At 46.7% G+C, this 17,801-nt stretch overlaps 1 protein-coding gene across 1 annotated transcript in view; it reads left to right on the forward strand.

The window, feature by feature from the left end:
• Positions 1–17,801, forward strand: part of NHERF1 (NHERF family PDZ scaffold protein 1) — a 143,968-nt gene that overhangs the window by 83,298 nt on the left and 42,869 nt on the right. Inside the window, exons 2-3 of the mRNA XM_069200084.1 lie at positions 6,719–6,880; positions 11,911–12,064. Of these exons, the coding sequence (XP_069056185.1) occupies positions 6,719–6,880; positions 11,911–12,064 (316 nt within the window). The remainder of the gene's footprint in view (positions 1–6,718; positions 6,881–11,910; positions 12,065–17,801) is intronic.

Raw genomic sequence — 17,801 nt, forward strand, 5'->3', positions numbered from 1 at the left:
CTGACTGCACATTCTGTCTATAAAGACAGAACGACATGCGAGCCAGGCACACTCCCTCTGGCACAACCAGTTGCCGAACGGGGGCATCCCAAGCGTCGCAGCGATGTTTTGAAGGAGGCAGTCGAAGGGTTTCAGGACAGGGCTGCTGCCATATAAACAGCCTGGGCAGGGTGGCATTCTACCACGGAGGACTTTGTTACCCCGTCCCTCAAGTCTCGCAGCTTTCTTTTACTGGCAGTGACCTGTTGCAGGCCTGGCCAGCTGACAGGTCCAGGTTGACCTGCCTCCAACCCCTGGAGCGCACCTGCGACCATGTCGCCTTGCCCTCTTCCCACCCTTTGAGCCAGGACACAGTTGTCAGTCTGGCGGAGATGGCGGGGTCTTTTGAGATCCAGTCATGATGGGAAACGTCAAAAATCTCGTCCCCTTCCACAGTGAACACACATTTCACGGAATCCGCTGTGTCCCAGCCGCCCGCTCCAAGGCCCAACAGTTGCCCACTGCTGACTTCTCTTAGGAATGTCTAGAAGTGTGGCAGTACCAATATGCTATTCCCTGACCAGGTCCCTGATAAGCGCTTGTTATCTTTATGGAACCTATAATGACACTCGTCTAATCTCTAAGCGCCTTGAGACCCGCACGGGTGAGTAGCGCGCTTTATAAATGTTAATGATTTAATCTCTCTTTTTCCACTGCCCCTCAAGAACCCCTCAAGATATCCTTCTTCCCATACAATGTGTTTCAACAAGATGTCCCAGCATAATTGTTGGGAAATCAGAAGCTCCTCTTCGCCCACTTACCCCTCCACCCCCCCCCCCCCCCCCCCCCCCCGAAACCCCCCACTCGGAGTTGCACTTTTCAGAGCACGTTGGACCGAGGCATATGTAACTAGGATACCACACCAGTGTGATTGATACCTGGCTGCATTCTTGAACTAGGGTTGAAAGATGTTGTTGGGTTGAATCTAAAACTCCTCTCACTGGTGTTTCATCAACGGTTAGTGTTATTTACCTTTTTGCCAAGCATTAACGTCTGGTGGGCCGTGTGAGCGTGAGGCAATGGCGGGCAGCCGTGCATGTGATACTGATGAGCACTAAGACGGACTGCTAGCAGTGTGAGGGGGTAATGACGTTCGAGGATTTACCCTCCTGCGTGTACTGCCACCGGCGAAATTGCCCCGGCAGGGCCCGCAATTCCCTGGCATCTGATCAGATCTTTGTGACTCCCTCTCACCCACGAGGGCCCACTGGCACCTAAGCGCACACGGGCCACTCTTGCTGCGCCTACTGTGTCTACTGAGACCCACTGCACTCGCTCATTCCGGGCCTGCTGGATCCGCACCCCCACTGGCTCCCGAGGGCCGCGGGCGCATGAGACTCCTGGCACCCCTGCCGCGGCCCCTGAGAGCCCCTGGCACTTGGTGGCATTAACAAGGCTTCCGTCATAGGCTCTCCCGTTCCTCCGTAGGCGAGGGGGCCTCTGTGGGGCGAGGAAGTGCCCCCACGGCCTGGTGTACAATGGCAGGCTTCACTGGCCCGTGGAAGGGACCCTGAGACCGCGGAAGTGGAGCAGCTGAGCCCATAATGAGCGGCTTTATCTGAGCCGCTGATTCATGGCTGGGCACCGCTCTGCGTGCTGCGCCCTCCCTGCCGCCCGGGCTCCTACAGGAATTTTCCTGGGGAGGGAGGGAGGGAGGGCACTGCCCGGCTTTTGTGCAGAGCTGGGAGCGGGCACGGCAGCCGAGCTTTGCTCAAGCCAGCCCTGGGCGATCCTTGGCGGTAAGTCCAGCAGGACGCCGCCTCTGTGGCACTAGCACCTGCAGCGGACTAAATTCACTCCTTCCCTGAAGGCGCTTCGACTCCTGTCGCAGCAAGTGTAAAGAACTGGCTTTCCTGTGGCAGTAAGCGCTTATATTTACCTTCCAGTGGAGGCAGGCCCTTAGATTCACCCCTGCGTCTGCAGGTGTAAATAATAATATTTTCTGTCTTTGCAGGTGTGCTTAGATCCATCCTGTCTGCAAATTTACGCAGTGGTCTTCTTACCTGTCTCTGCAGGTGCTTCGATACACGGTTTGGCTCTCGTAGTTAAATAATTATCTTACTCTATCCGCAGAGATGCTCACATTTAGAATCAGGTGAACTGTCTATCTGAAGTACGTAATATATCACTATCTTTGCACACAAATTATGCTGATACAGTCTTGCTTTCTCGATTTGCATGCCGTCTCAAAATCAACCTCAATATTTCTAAACTATGCATGTTAACTGATCTTTTCTTAAAACTTCTGATTGTCGCCTCCTCTACTTTTTCAAATGCTCCCCCTCCATCATCTGCATGTCTTCTCTCGGAGCACAACCTTCTGAAAGTCGCTTGCACGGTTACCTTAATCTTTGATAGTATTTCTGAAAAACACCCACAATTTATATGAAAGGTCACAGCCTCTCCTTCATTGAAAGTCATACCCCTGCAACCTCCCAATACTTAATCTCTTCACATGCATCTAACCTCACCATCAGAGTGCTTGAACTCCCATAACCCCTCCACTAATGACCACAGCCAACTCCTTTTAGTGCAATCACAAAACAACTGGGATGAATGCATGAACGGTTTGCTGAGCGCACAAGACTAATTCCAATAACAAACAATAAATATAACCAATTACATTAGACTAACCACTAACCATGAGCTCTAGAGCAGCGTGCTGCCCAGCATAAAGTGCCTCAGCTCCTTGCCAGGGGTAGTCAGCGCTGTATAAATTCAATTACAGTTGTGAATTATGATTTTCCACCAGATGGACCAGCTTGGTTGGAAGAGGGTACAGTGATCCCAGGGACCCTCCTATACATACCCCCCACAGGCAGATGCACTTACACACTGCCCATTCCTAAAAATGAGGCCCTGTCTGCTGGTAGTCAATCAGTTTTTGTAAAGCGCAACTACTCACCCATGAGTGTCTCAAGGCGCTGGTGGTGGGTGAGGGCCTCATTCGAAGAGCCATGTTTTGAGGGTCTTCCTGAAGATGGTGAGAGATGGGCTTTGTCTGAGGTGAGTGGGTAGGTTGTTCCAGCTCTTGGCCACGAGGTATGCGGAAGATCTTCCTCTGGTGGTGGTTTTCTGGATGCGTGGGACGATAGCTAGCACCTGCTGAGCAGAGCGGAGGGGTCTGGTGGGGTATGGAAAGAGATGCTATGGTTCTAGTAGGCCGGTCCTATGTTGTGCAGGGTCTTGTAGGTGTGGGTGAGTAGTTTGAAGTTGATTCACTTCTCTACTGTGAGCCAATGGTAGTGAAAGATGGAATCACAATTTCAAACATTGGCAACCTGTTTTCACTGATTTGTTATCCCCAGGGCAGATGTGAACAGTCACAATTTTCATCTGTGCTGGTGAGAGCAGATTTGTTCTCATACTGAGGTGCACAGTCCCATCCTACACCAGGCGCACCCTATTGAGAGTGCTTTGTGACCCAAATGGCAACAGTACACCCGAAATGTAATTTGGCACCAGATTTAAAACAAAAGTGAGGATAAAAAGAAAACAAATAATATGAGAAATAAAATGAAGTTATTAAGTAAACATTGCCAGGAACACATCATATTGACCATTTAAATGTGAAAAGTTAAGAAAAACCCTTTATTTCAGCTAATTAAAATCATTAACACTTCAATACACTTAAAACAAGTTCATAATTAGAAACCTCTCAATAAAACCTTATCATTGGACATGATTAAAAAGCAAACATTGCAACAAAATGACCACGTAAGTAAAGTTAGCATTAACAATGAACAAAATGGGAAACATTCAGTTACTGTCATTTGGGAAAAAACATAATTCACTGTCCAAATGTTACTAAGGGCATCTTAGGAGACTGACTCTAAAACGATCTGCTCCTACAGCGTCTCGTTAAGGATCAGTTAATTAAACGTAATAGTGCCACTAAACAGCTTAAGAATCAGTTCACAGGTAACTAAATGGATGGTGGCACTGATTCCTGCATGCTCCCTGAAAGTGCAGCGCTCGCAAACCATTGCTGAGGAAACTTGTTTGCATGTTGCCAGCTGCCATGGAGTGGCGTAAGGTTGCGGAGCATCCCCACCCAGCAGCCCACAGTGTGACGCTGTGCTCTAGTATCAACCTTTGTACTGGGGGATGATTCTCTGTAGTCAACTTAGCTGCCAACTCTATAGTGTTCATCGTTTTAACAAAATGTGCAGGTTATCAGCAAATTCTACTTTGATGCAAAAGATAAGTGCTTGGTGGAAGTTCTGATTTCATAGAAATTAAAAATGTTTCGAAGGAAGAACTTGTGGTCATTTGGCAAGGAAGTGCAGGTGCATAGTAGGTGAATAATGCCTTCCTTATGCCCTTGGCACAGCCTGCATATTTCTGATGGCAGGATGATGGCCCATTTTGGCAAGCGGTCCTCTGACGGAAAAACGCCAAATCTCAGTTGTAAGAGCTTTATTTTAATATAGCCTTTAAAGGCATCTGCCAAGAAGGCCTGCGCCAACAGTTGTTTCTAGGAGTTAATTGAGAGACAAGCGTGACCGGTATGGCTGAATTTTTCCTTCTCATTGGCAAGCAAAAGGCATTGTACCTGTTTATTAAGGAACTTTTCTAAAAACATTATGCAATGGGGTGTGTTCCCATAAAGGTTCGGCTTTGAAGTGTTTCAGGCCCTCGGTTGGTGCTATTGCCCAGTATTTGATTTGGTAAATTCCCCAAGTTGTATTTCTTTCCTGATATAGAATCTAAAGGATTCACAAACTGCGTGCCACAAGGCGAAAAGATATTTAAGGATATTTAAGGAGAGAAGCATTCTGGGCCACATCTTCATCCACCAAGGCGAATTCAAGTCAAATCTGGTTCTGCAATGTCTTGGGGGGAGGTTGAATAGGAGTCAGAAAATATTGTTTGGAACAGTGTTCCCAACAGAAGTACATTTTGTGATAGTATTTTCTGGAAAAACAGGTAAGTAACAGTTCTTGATCTTGTAAACAAAAGTTAATTATATACCTCAGGACTTGTTTTTGGTGCCTAGCCACTCTAGATTTTTAGAAAACTGCATACACGGCTTTCCATCTGCTGATTTTTCTAAATTTCCAGGCACTCCAGTGGTTCCCAAACTGGGAGCCGCGGCTCCCTGGTGCGCCATCGAAACTAGCCAGGGGCGCCGCACACAGTTTGGGAACCACTTAGCTATTTCCAGTTCGGACACAATAAAACCACAGCCAGTGGTCCCCACAAACTGCCAGTTTGGGAACCACTGCATGTAGTCCACTGATTCTAGTGTAAAGGAAATGTAACATAGCACAATGAAATGTCAAAAATCAGATTGTGTCTGAGAGAAGCTGTGCAAGACATTATCACACACCACTGTTTGCCCCAAGAACCAAGGTGGGCCATTATGATATTCCTCTGTGGTGCCAGGGTTGAGATGACCATTATCTGTCACTGGCTGTCATCATCTGGGGCTTTGAGATTCTGCAGGGTAACGTTGGCGCATTTTGACCTAACTCATAAAGCAAAGGCAGGTGTGAAGGGACAGGGAGGAGTTATTTCAGGGATTTACAACTAAACAGGCAGGATGTGGAAGAGGTGTGGCTCAAAGAGGAGTTTCCTGACCAAGCTGGGATGTTGGAGATGGCATGACATTTACTTACTGAAAGAGTAGAGATGGAGGGGTGTTTGCAAAAAGGGAAGTGAGGTATTGATGGGTGTAATCAACTACGAGGCCATAGATGACGGGGCATTGAGATGCAGTCCAGTGAGGTGTAAGAAGTTGGGTAGGATGTACCTTTTTGGGAATGAGTGTGCTTAGGAGGCACAGTTAAAGACATGAGGGTGGGCAGGATGCCCATTTATGAACAAGTTTGCGTATAAGCCACTGTTACAGATATGAGATTGAATATGGTGCACATATTTGGCCATAAAGTTGGGGAAGGATGCACACTTACAGGCATCTGTTTGTGCGGGAGGCGCTGTTATAGGCATGAAGTTTGGAAGGATGCACATTTAAAGGCATGACTTTGGGTCTGATGCACATATATAGCATGAGTTTGGCGGATGCATTTGGAGGTATGAGGTCCAGTTCGGGTGGACGCATAGGTACAGACAAGTTTGGACAGAAAGCGCATTTAGGAGAGTGAGGTTGGGTAGGATGCACAGTTAGACATGATGTTAGATAGGATGTACATTTCAAGGCATGAGTTTTTGTGTGATGTACAGTTGCAAGCATAGAGTTGCGAAGGATGCACATTTACAGGCATGAGGTTGGGTAGAGTGCATATTAACAGGCGTGAGATTGAGTAGGATGCGTCTTTAGAGGCGTATGGTTGGAATAGATGTTCAGCTACAAACGAGGTTGGGTAGGAGACTGGTATGAAGTTTGGTATGGAGCACAGTTCTAGACATGAGGTGCAGGATATACGTTTGCAGGCACAAGATGTTAGGTAGGGTGTACTTTTACAGCCAGCCGACCCATGAGTTTGGGTAGGATGCACAGTTATAAATGAGATGTTGGGTTGTGTGTACATTTACAGGTACCTGATGAGGAGGAACAGTACAGACATGAGGTTGGGTAGGATCTGCATTTGCAGGCATAAGGTTGAGTAGGAAGCACAGTGACAGGCATGGAAGAAACAGAGGAGCATTTACTGTGGCTCTTTTTGGAGAGGATTTTATTGCAGACCATAAGAGTAAATTGTTTTTGTCCCCCCAGGACGAGCTGCGCCCACGCCTCTGCTGCATGAAGAAGGGCCCTAATGGGTATGGCTTTAACCTTCACAGCGACAAAGCAAAACCGGGCCAGTACGTGCGGGCTGTGGACCCCGACTCCCCCGCCGAGGCCTCAGGGCTGAAAGCGCAGGACCGCATCATCGAGGTATGACTGACGGGGCTGGGTGGGGTAGCATCGGATCCTCACTCTAGATTTTGGTCATGTTGCTCTGTTCCTTTTCGACACTCTGACGTCGCGTCTGTCTCTAGTTGTATTCCCCCGTGGCACTCTACCTATCACACCTTCTGGATGTCTGGCTCTGACCCCTCCTAGGTGCACCGGTCACCTCTGCTTGTCCAACTCAGTCCCCAGTGGGCTCCCTAGATCTACCACCTGTGTGTGTCTCTGCCTCAGACCCACTGGATCGCTATCTCTCGCTACTACCGCATGGTAGATCTCCCCGTCTTTCTCTCAAGCTCTGTTCTCTCTTTATCTCCAGCCCGGTCTCCCGTCACCTGTCTCCGTAGCTGCACCCCTGTCTCGGTTTCTCCCTCGCTCCTCAACTTTGCCCACTTTGTCTGTCTCTATCTAATCCGCTGTCTCTCGAGCCCTCTCCCTCGGCTGTCTGGCGATCGGTCTATTATTCTCTGCTCTTTATATCACTCCCCCCTTCATGTCTTCCAAGTCAAACCTATTTGTTCTCTACCTCTCGCTGTCTCTCTAGCTTGACCCATCTCTGTCTTCCTTGCCCTGTCTCCTCTTCCTCTCGAGCTCTGTTCTTCTCTTTCTCTCTCCTCCGGCTCCCTAGGTGTCTATCTCTGTAGCTCTATCCTCTTTGTAACTCTAGCCCTCTCTATCCAGCTCTACCCTGGTATCGCTGCATTAAACACGCTCACTAGCCCCTCCCCTCAGGATGTGGTTGTGGCCCCTCCCCCTCTGGCTCCACCCCCTGGGTCACACAGGCTCTGACCACCCTGTCTCCATGGGTCTCTCCATGGGTCTACACCTCTGAACCTCTAACGCCTCTACCTCTGCCCACTGTGGTCCTGCCCCCATCTGTCTCTCTAGTGTGACCCCTTTGGGACACACTAGCTCCACTCGCTTACGTCTCTCTAGCTTCACTCCAAGTAGGCTCTCCAAATCCGCTCCCTGGTTCTCCATAGCTCTTTAGTCCCGTATGTCTCTGTAGCTCAACCACAGCCCTCTGTCTCAACGCTGTTTGCATCTCTAGCTCAACCAGCTTGGCCTCTATCTCCCTGGTTCTACCCCCTCGGTCCCTCTAACTCTGCCCCCCTCTGTCTCTACTCCCTCCTGTCTATACTACTCCACTCTCACTAGCTCTACTCTCCTTTTTCTCCCAAGCTCTACTCCCCCACCCCTCTCTCTAGCTCTATTACCCTCTGTCTTTCTACCCCTCCTTCCCTCTGCCTCTCTAGCTCTTCTCCCGTCTCTCGAACTCTATCCCCTCTGTCTCTCAAGCTTAACCCCTCTGTTTCTTTTGCTCTACTGCCCTCTCTCTCTTTAGCTCTACCCTATTTTGTCTCTCTACCCCCTTTGTCTCTCTAGCTCTACTGTCCTCCGTCTCTAGCTTTCTACCACCTTTGTCTCTCTACCTCTACATTCCCTGTCTCCCTGCCCCTGATCTTCTCACACCCAAACTCTATTGGGGCGCTTTAGCTCTGCGCACTGTCTCTGCCCCTCAGTTCTCTAGTTCGAATCCTTTCTGCCTCTCTTGCTCTAGTCTCCTTTTAGCTCACCGCTACCTCGCCTGTCTCTCTAGCTCTCCTCTCCTCCACCTCTCCACCTCTCTACCTCTACCCCCTCTGTCTCTCAGGCTCTTCCCCCTGACTCTCCAGTTCTAGCCCATCTCTTCAGCTCTGTCCCCTCTGTCTCTCTAGCTCAACTGCCACCTGTTTGTATAGCTCTACCCAATCTGCCTCTCTCCTCCTATGGAGTTCTTCACTGTAATTCGCTTAGTTTTCCCTCTTGTTCCCTCTGGTGTTCTCTCTCCGACCTGAATTTTTTTCCTATATTTATTCTCTCTCCACCATTTTTCTTTTTCTCTCCACCTCCCTTATCTGTTTCTATTTTCTGTTTATCTCTCACCTCTTTTTCTCTTTCTGCTCCCTCTTTTCTCGTTCCCCGGCGCTTCGCCCCGCCGCCCATCACGCTGTCTCTGAGGTTTATCAGGGATCTGCCAGGAATCCCAGAGAGGAAGCTGAGAGCAGCGTGCTTTCTGCTGTCAGTTCCCCCCAGGGCCGTACCTTGGGTCTGACTCACCAGTCATCACCATTCACCCCCACAACACTACCACAAGCCCCGCAGCTGACATTCTGGTCATTACACGCCCTTCGTACCACCAGCGCCCTATGACTGACTCACTTGTAGCCTCTTATCACCACTCCAAGCCCTTGTGCAGCTTGTGTTTATTGCCTGGTGACCGTAACGAAGCATGACTCCAACGACGTCATAGCCGTGCTGTAGTGCTATGCGTGCACGCGCTGCACAGCTGTTGTAACCTTCTGAGCAGCAGGTTGTCTGGTGTACAGCTCCCTGCATGTTAGATTGTACACCTCCATGTGGAGTGGGTTGTGCATTGAATATCTCGCCACGTGGCAGATTCCGTATGGTACACCACACCGCGTGGCAGATTTTGCATTGTATACCTCCCTGTGCAGCAGGTTTTGTGTTGTATACCTTACTGCATGGAGGGTTGTGAATTATGCACCTTGTGCAGCGTGTTTCCGTATTGCGGGTTGTGTTGTCCATCTTTGAACGTGGTGGGTTGTGTGCTGTGCTCTTCGGAGTAGCGGGTTATGTTGTATACCTGAGACTGTGGCAGGACATACATTGCAAACCTTTCTGGGTAGCTTGTGACATGTTTTTACATCATTAGTGGAGTGTGTGCTTTACACATGTGTATTGAGTTATGCGTTGTACAACTCTCCATGCATTAGGTTCTGTGTTTTACACCCCTTCCTGTGGCAGGCTGTGCGTGGCACACCTCACCATGTAATGGGCAGTGCACCTTACTGCATCACAGTTTGGGCACTGTATCCCGTGAAGTGAGGTTGTGCCTTGTGCATATGTCTGCATGGCTGGTTGTGTGCGTGTGTGTGTGAGACGTATACTTCTTTGTGCAGCAGGTTTTGCATGGTGCACCCCTTCAGCAGCTTATCCAGTCTCACCACGGCGAGCCTCGTTCAGCCCTGTGTACACGGTAGACTGTACTGTGTGAGAGAATTATGTTGTGTTGTGAAATGGGTGAGGTGTCTTAAACACGCAGTGTCCAAGAATGCTGTTCCATTCTAAGGCTTTGGGACTAAAAAAAAAACACACACTCTGGAAACGCAGGTTGGATTGGGTTGTGAAAACACTAGATGGCTCGGGTCTGGGCAGATGGTCTCCGACACTGTTGAATGCACCCCTTCCAAACATTCAGTACAGTAATGCACCAGGATAGCATGCACATCAGCTGTGTTGCAAACCTTGCCCAGTCGTTTCATTGCACCCATCCCCCATCCCTGTCACTGCAGCTCAGCATCGGCACCTGTTAAATCCAAGAAATCTTTCTCCTGTGCCTTTGTCACCTGTCACTCTCAGCTGGAAAAAGGGCAATAGTCCGGATCCCACCGTGTTACGGGCTAGGTGTGCACAGCACCTATTGTCTCTATCCGTGACCCAACAAAATTGTCATAGAATCAAACCCTACATCCCAACGACTTCAACATTTACCCAGTGTTCAGCCTACCATAGCTAGACAAGATGTTAGAGAAACAGGAGTCTGGTAGCTCATGTCCTGAGAATCACTGTCAAAAGCACAGACTGCTTTTGCCTTACAGCACTTAAGAGTGTCCCGGGATGTCCGCGTCCAAACGCTTATCTATAATGCTTGTGAGGTCCTCCACTTGGCATCTTCAGCCCCCATCACTTGCGGAAGATCCTGAAGAAAAGCTGAATGAATGAAATAGACCTGGCTGGTCTAGGACTCATCTGGATATAAACCTTTCCACACAATAGAACAAAAACTTTTATAGTAACCCAGGCCTTCTCCAAAGAGCTCCCCTCTAACATATGGGATCACCAGAAATCTGACTTACTCCTGAGTCCTTCTGTGTATCTCTTGTTGTCCTCCTAAGAGCCAGTAGTTTCTCAGACCAATATTTGGCAGAAGAGAATTGAGTGTCCAAGTGAATGAAAGTGACAATTGCCTATTTAAGTGCCTAGGACCTATTGAAAGGCAAATTTCAGCCTAACCAGTTTTTGGCAGTGATCCTCAGGCCAAATTGCCAGTGGCCACGTCTCCATCATCTCCTTCCAATTTTCACTTGTCCCAAGTATTAGTACTCAGAAAAGTCTCTAGAAGGTCTCTTTGCAACCACACTCTCCTTTTCTCTGACCCATGATTTATCTAACTCCAAGCCCCGGCTGACCACACTTCACAATAGCTACTCGTTTACAATTTCCTCAGTCTCCCAGAATCTCCACGTTTTCTTCTGAAGCTAGTTCGAAATATAGCTGCCAGTGTAGTAGCTAACCCAAGAGTCAGACTAGATCTTACCCACACCCCACTGGCTATATTGGATGCCAAAAAAGACTGGAGTAGACATCTGATACTGTGCATTACCCTCACAGCCAACCACTTAATCAATTAATGTGATGTGTTCCCACTACAACCACCAACGTTGTGGTCCTCGTGGTCTTCAGCTAAAAGCTGACCTTCTCCAAATAGTAGCACTCCCTCAACCTCAGACCTTCCTTCTGCTGCACCTCTGAATCCCACCCATTCAGCAAACATTAAAAATCCTTCTTGGAGGTACTCAGTCCAAAACTGGTGACAAGTAAACTTCACCCATAAGGCATTGCTCCCATATAATATCCACTGTGCCCCTACATGAGAGACCTAGCCACGTGTTTAAATATAACTAGTTGACTGGCTTTTCAAAAGCCAGGGTAGCAGAATGGCTTTCCCCACACAGTTACAGTGCTACCTAAAAACCACGTACATAAAAAAACTACTTCCAAGTATATGGGCACGGGCGTGGGAGAGCCCAACAATTAGCAATTCAAAACAGCCGTCAAACTGATGCCATGGCTATGTACCAGCCATTTCCAGTGGCACCTTGGGTCTCATTCTAGTTGATGGCACAAACACTGGATTTGTCTGCTCACACTTGCTGTGATTCCCTTTCCAGGTGAACGGTGTGTGCATGGAAGGCAAGCAGCACTCCGATGTGGTGACCGCCATTAAGGTTGGAGGTGATGAGACGCGGTTGCTAGTGGTGGATTCGGAAACCGACGAGTATTTCAAAAAATGCAAAGTGGTTCCATCAGCAGTCCACCTAACTGGTAAGGATGAGTGGATGAAGGCGGGGCTGAGGACAGGTATGGGTGTGAAAGAGATGCAGGAAAGAGTTGCATTTCTATATGGTTGCCACCATTGCAAGAAATGAGATGGACCCTGCAGTATCCCTCGGGGAGGTGTTTTTGAGCCAGATATGGAATAAGTTCCTGCCTACTAGGGAAATATGTTGTGGTGTCATTTGACGGACACAGTTTAGCAGTGTCCTCACCTTGTCTGTTTTTTGTTCTGTTCAGCAACCTGCAGGCGGCTTTCTTATTTTCAATCACAGCAGGGCTAAAAACAAAAAAAAAGGCCTAATTTAAAAGGCCCTCAGCCCTACTTTTGTTCAAGTATTATCCTGCTTGAGAAGCATTTGGAGCCTAACGTCTAGATGCCAATGCAATGGAGGGAAACAAAGGCTCAAAACTTATCACTTCACAAACACTTAAGAGGAACTGATTTGGAGGCAGGGTCTTTACTTTGTTCAAACTTCCTATGTAAGGGATGCGCATGCAGTGTAAATATGTCAATATTTGTGTGTAATTACACAAATAGCAATTTAAATGGTACTTAACTAATTTGTTTTTATTTCATTTTTTAATAGTGTTAGTCAGACCAGTGTAGGGTGCCAGCAACTTTACACCAGACACCGAGACAATAAATCACATACATGTATATATCAATGTATAGGAAATGTCATATAACATAATGAGGGTTATGAGGTGTTGGATTTACATATCATCTATGCTTGTAGACACCATATGTTAAGAGTGCATGGTCAGGAGAAACACAATGTCTGGATTTAAAATGTAACACAGTGATTGGGTTTGTCTGTACGAACAAAACTTTATTACTACCCAAAGAAACCCTTCTTTGCAAACTTAGAATAACAATAGATTGGAAAAAAACTATACAAATCCAAGCCCACGGCTTGCAGTTTCCGTCCCGCTCCCTAATGCCGGTGGATGGCTTACTGTGCTATAATAGAAGGATTGCAACTTTTGAATTGGAAGTAACAAAAGCATTTTTATATTGAAAGCCATAACACACTTACATATCCATATAAAATCTGTGATCTGCATGTTACATGATGTGCTTTGTGTAGCCACTTTAGCCCTCTATGCCACATAATGAGCAGGAATTGGACAAAACACCAAACTCTTTCTGCCCTGTATTAACCACCAGAGTTATTTTACCGTTATTATAACCATCTGTGAATGCCTGGTCAAACAACGATCTCTGCAGCAGGTGTCTTAGCCTTGTCAGACATTTCAAAATGGAGCCTCTTTGTGACCAATTAAGCCAGAACAGATTTACTGTCACATTTGTCCTTGTTGTCCATTTCTTTGTAGCAGATTTTTTTTTTTAAATGAATGTGTAAGTTGAATGTCAGACTCCACTTTTCATGATTCCCCCTTTCCTGTGCCACACCTTGATCCCCAAATTATTGGTTCCTGGAGTCATTTTTTAGGATGAGCTTAGCTGCACGCAAGCGCTTCTTTTCCGACGTGTTGGTATGTATCTGGGCTTTTAACCACGCCCACTGCATGCCCATCACTATCACTAGTTCATGGGCTTGCCCTTCAAAAATCCTTTATTTTCGTTGGTAAATGCCTTACGTTTGTTCTTCCTTGGGGCGGTTTAGTTACCGCCTTGGACATCGCCCCTGTTACATGGCTAAATGCACTCGTACGCTGATAACTTTGACTGCACGTGAACTTCTTTTTCCTTTTGTGGGCTGCTTCACGCTGATGCCGTGGTGCTTTGAATTGGCTCACTTATGTGAAACTGTATTACTTTTTATTTTTTATTTATGTAGCAAGAAAAGTCTGGTTAGGAGTTTACAATGCTAATAGCTCTAACTCGAGCAAATGCAAAACCTGTTGCATTGCAAATGCTTGTTTCTAATTACAGTACCTTTAACACCTTTCGCAGAAAAAAATATCGACCATTGATTATTTTTTGCTATTCTGGCCAAAAGTTGGTAGGTGAACAGGAATTTGTGTAAAGTTTGTATAATTCTCTTCTGTTAGGATCCCTCTGTTTGCTCTAATAACCATGCTGAAATGATTTAGACAGCTCTCACATACTTTTTAACTAAGTTCTTCATGTGCTTGCTATTTTAGGATTGTTTAAGAAAGAAAAAATACAGGATTTCTCTGCTTTTCCCAAACGTGTTATTGTCCTGGGCTTAAAAATATCAGCCAAGCCGGTAAAAATCTGGTCAGGCGGCAACCCTACACACCTGCCAAGTTCCACCATGTTGCTTGCTACCAGTAACGCCTGTTTAACAAATTATGATGCTCGACCTATGATGCTGCAACTCTGTATGCCCCAGAATGCGTAAATGCCCCCTCTGTTAACCCACCCTTATTATTTCAGACGGCCCTGCAGCGTTCATGCTTTGTTAGTGGAAACCAAAACACAGCCTAGCCTAAATGCGTACTTGTGTTTCTGGGAAGTTTTAGAGCCAGGAGGTCCGTGAGAGTGACAAATGCGTGCAATAAAGCAATCCTAACACACCAAATCCTGTTAATTTAACAAAATAAACCCACCATTCTATTTAACAGATGTTGCCTGTCAATATGTTGCTTAGGAAAGCTGCTCAACACATGTTCCCCTCCCTGACTCTATTTCTGTGTGGCTATATAAGATGCACATATTTGTATGGCGAACTTCAGGCCAACACTGGGGCTTTGAGTGAGATGGGTCTCTATGGGATTCAGGCCCGGCAGTGATTACAATTTGACATTGAAACAGGTCCCTATCGAACCCTACAGGGAGTGCAGAATTATTAGGCAAGTTGTATTTTTGAGGATTAATTTTATTATTGAACAACAACCATGTTCTCAATGAACCCAAAAAACTCATTAATATCAAAGCTGAATATTTTTGGAAGTAGTTTTTAGTTTGTTTTTAGTTTTAGCTATGTTAGGGGGATATCTGTGTGTGCAGGTGACTATTACTGTGCATAATTATTAGGCAACTTAACAAAAAAAAATATATACCCATTTCAATTATTTATTATTACCAGTGAAACCAATATAACATCTCAACATTCACAAATATACATTTCTGACATTCAAAAACAAAACAAAAACAAATCAGTGACCAATATAGCCACCTTTCTTTGCAAGGACACTCAAAAGCCTGCCATCCATGGATTCTGTCAGTGTTTTGATCTGTTCACCATCAACATTGCGTGCAGCAGCAACCACAGCCTCCCAGACACTGTTCAGAGAGGTGTACTGTTTTCCCTCCTTGTAAATCTCACATTTGATGATGGACCACAGGTTCTCAATGGGGTTCAGATCAGGTGAACAAGGAGGCCATGTCATTAGATTTCCTTCTTTTATACCCTTTCTTGCCAGCCACGCTGTGGAGTACTTGGACGCGTGTGATGGAGAATTGTCCTGCATGAAAATCATGTTTTTCTTGAAGGATGCAGACTTCTTCCTGTACCACTGCTTGAAGAAGGTGTCTTCCAGGAACTGGCAGTAGGACTGGGAGTTGAGCTTGACTCCATCCTCAACCCGAAAAGGCCCCACAAGCTCATCTTTGATGATACCAGCCCAAACCAGTACTCCACCTCCACCTTGCTGGCGTCTGAGTCGGACTGGAGCTCTCTGCCCTTTACCAATCCAGCCACGGGCCCATCCATCTGGCCCATCAAGACTCACTCTCATTTCATCAGTCCATAAAACCTTATAAAAATCAGTCTTGAGATATTTCTTGGCCCAGTCTTGACCTTTCAGCTTGTGTCTTGTTCAGTGGTGGTCGTCTTTCAGCCTTTCTTACCTTGGCCATGTCTCTGAGTATTGCACACCTTGTGCTTTTGGGCACTCCAGTGATGTTGCAGCTCTGAAATATGGCCAAACTGGTGGCAAGTGGCATCGTGGCAGCTGCACGCTTGACTTTTCTCAGTTCATGGGCAGTTATTTTGCGCCTTGGTTTTTCCACACGCTTCTTGCGACCCTGTTGACTATTTTGAATGAAACGCTTGATTGTTCGATGATCACCCTTCAGAAGCTTTGCAATTTTAAGAGTGCTGCATCCCTCTGCAAGATATCTCACTATTTTTGACTTTTCTGAGCCTGTCAAGTCCTTCCTTTGACCCATTTTGCCAAAGGAAAGGAAGTTGCCTAATAATTATGCACACCTGATATAGGGTGTTGATGTCATTAGACCACACCCCTTCTCATTACAGAGATGCACATCACCTAATATGCTTAATTGGTAGTAGGCTTTCGAGCCTATACAGCTTGGAGTAAGACAACATGCATAGAGAGGATGATGTGGTCAAAATACTCATTTGCCTAATAATTCTGCACTCCCTGTATATTCTATGTCCTCTTTTCAGGGGAAAAACACTGATCGATTTCTGAACAATGACTGTAAAAAGCATTACAGTAATCCATGTTGCCAATGCAGTCCCTCTTTACACTATTCTTGCATTACTTAAGTGTTTGCATTTTCAAGGAAGTTTTGTGTCTGTAGGCTTTTTTCGATTCGCATAATAGTGTTGCATAGTGAGCACTGTGAAGTCAGTCGCATTCGGGTATTTTTGTGAACACGTGTGTAGGTGGGTTTTTGTAACTTGCCACAAGTGAGAGCTCTGGAGTTGAGGCTGAAGGTGGTGCCCGTTTCTCAAAGCACCTGTCAGTAGATCATAACGATGTTCAGGAATTGTGCTCATCCAATCATTGGCCTCTTGTCAGGTCACACATTTCAGTGGTCATGCAGGCCGGTTTTAATTTTTTCTATGTGAAACTGCGTGAAGGAGGTACATAGCTGTCGAAATATTGACACAATAAAAGTAAAAGAAAATGCACTGCCACAGGCGAGTGGGCCGTTGTGTGCGTGGGGAGTGGTAAGGTGAGGGAGTTGCAAGGAAGTACATGCAGGAAAGAGTGAAAAGACGGTACTGAACTGGAAAGACAAAGTATTAGATATCCAGATGGAAATGTTCAGGAAAGCTGTGAGGAGTAAAAGGGTGTGAATGTCTAACAAGGTGTAAAACTCAGATGTAGAGAAGAATGGGAGTAATTGAGACCCTCTGAAGACTACTACCCCTTCCACAGATCTTAGTAATGTTTATTACGCAGTCTCATGTCTTCAGAATTGAAACATTTGCAATTTTAGTTATTCACAACAAAACCATTTTTACTCGTTCATCTGATACAGCTAATCAGCATTGGTAAAGCCCATAGGTTTGGCTTGTTTTAGGTGCATGACTGTTACTGTGTGATACGTCTGGGTGCAATAACGAAAATTCTGAGAGGCGCCAACATAATGGTTGGATGATTGTATACTATGGGAACCACAGAATTGTAATTTGTGTTTTTAACTTTGCCCTTAAGTACGTAGGCGAGACCCCTTGGAAAGGATTCCTAGCTACGCTTTTTGCACCCCCCCCCCCCCCCCCCCCGGCCCCTTAACTCGCTTTTCTCCTCCTAATTCAAGACTTGGCCAACACTCAGCGCGGGCTGCCATGAGATCGAGAAGTTTAGTGAAAAGCTGGGGTGTGAGGACGGCACGCTCGGTCAGATTAAAAACTGTTCCCTCTCGCTGAGCTGGCAGGCAGTCCGTCTCTCTCACCGAGGCGGCCGGCAGTCTGTCGCTCTTGTGCGTCGGGGACGGCTAGGGGAGAGCGCTTGGCAGGCCCCAGCGCTCGACGTCCATTCTCTCACTAGGCCGAGCAGGTGAACAGAAGCAGAGGGTGCGGTGAATCCGGCTTACGTC

The sequence above is a fragment of the Pleurodeles waltl genome, chromosome 7 (assembly GCF_031143425.1).
Source record: "Pleurodeles waltl isolate 20211129_DDA chromosome 7, aPleWal1.hap1.20221129, whole genome shotgun sequence".
NCBI lineage: Eukaryota > Metazoa > Chordata > Amphibia > Caudata > Salamandridae > Pleurodeles > Pleurodeles waltl.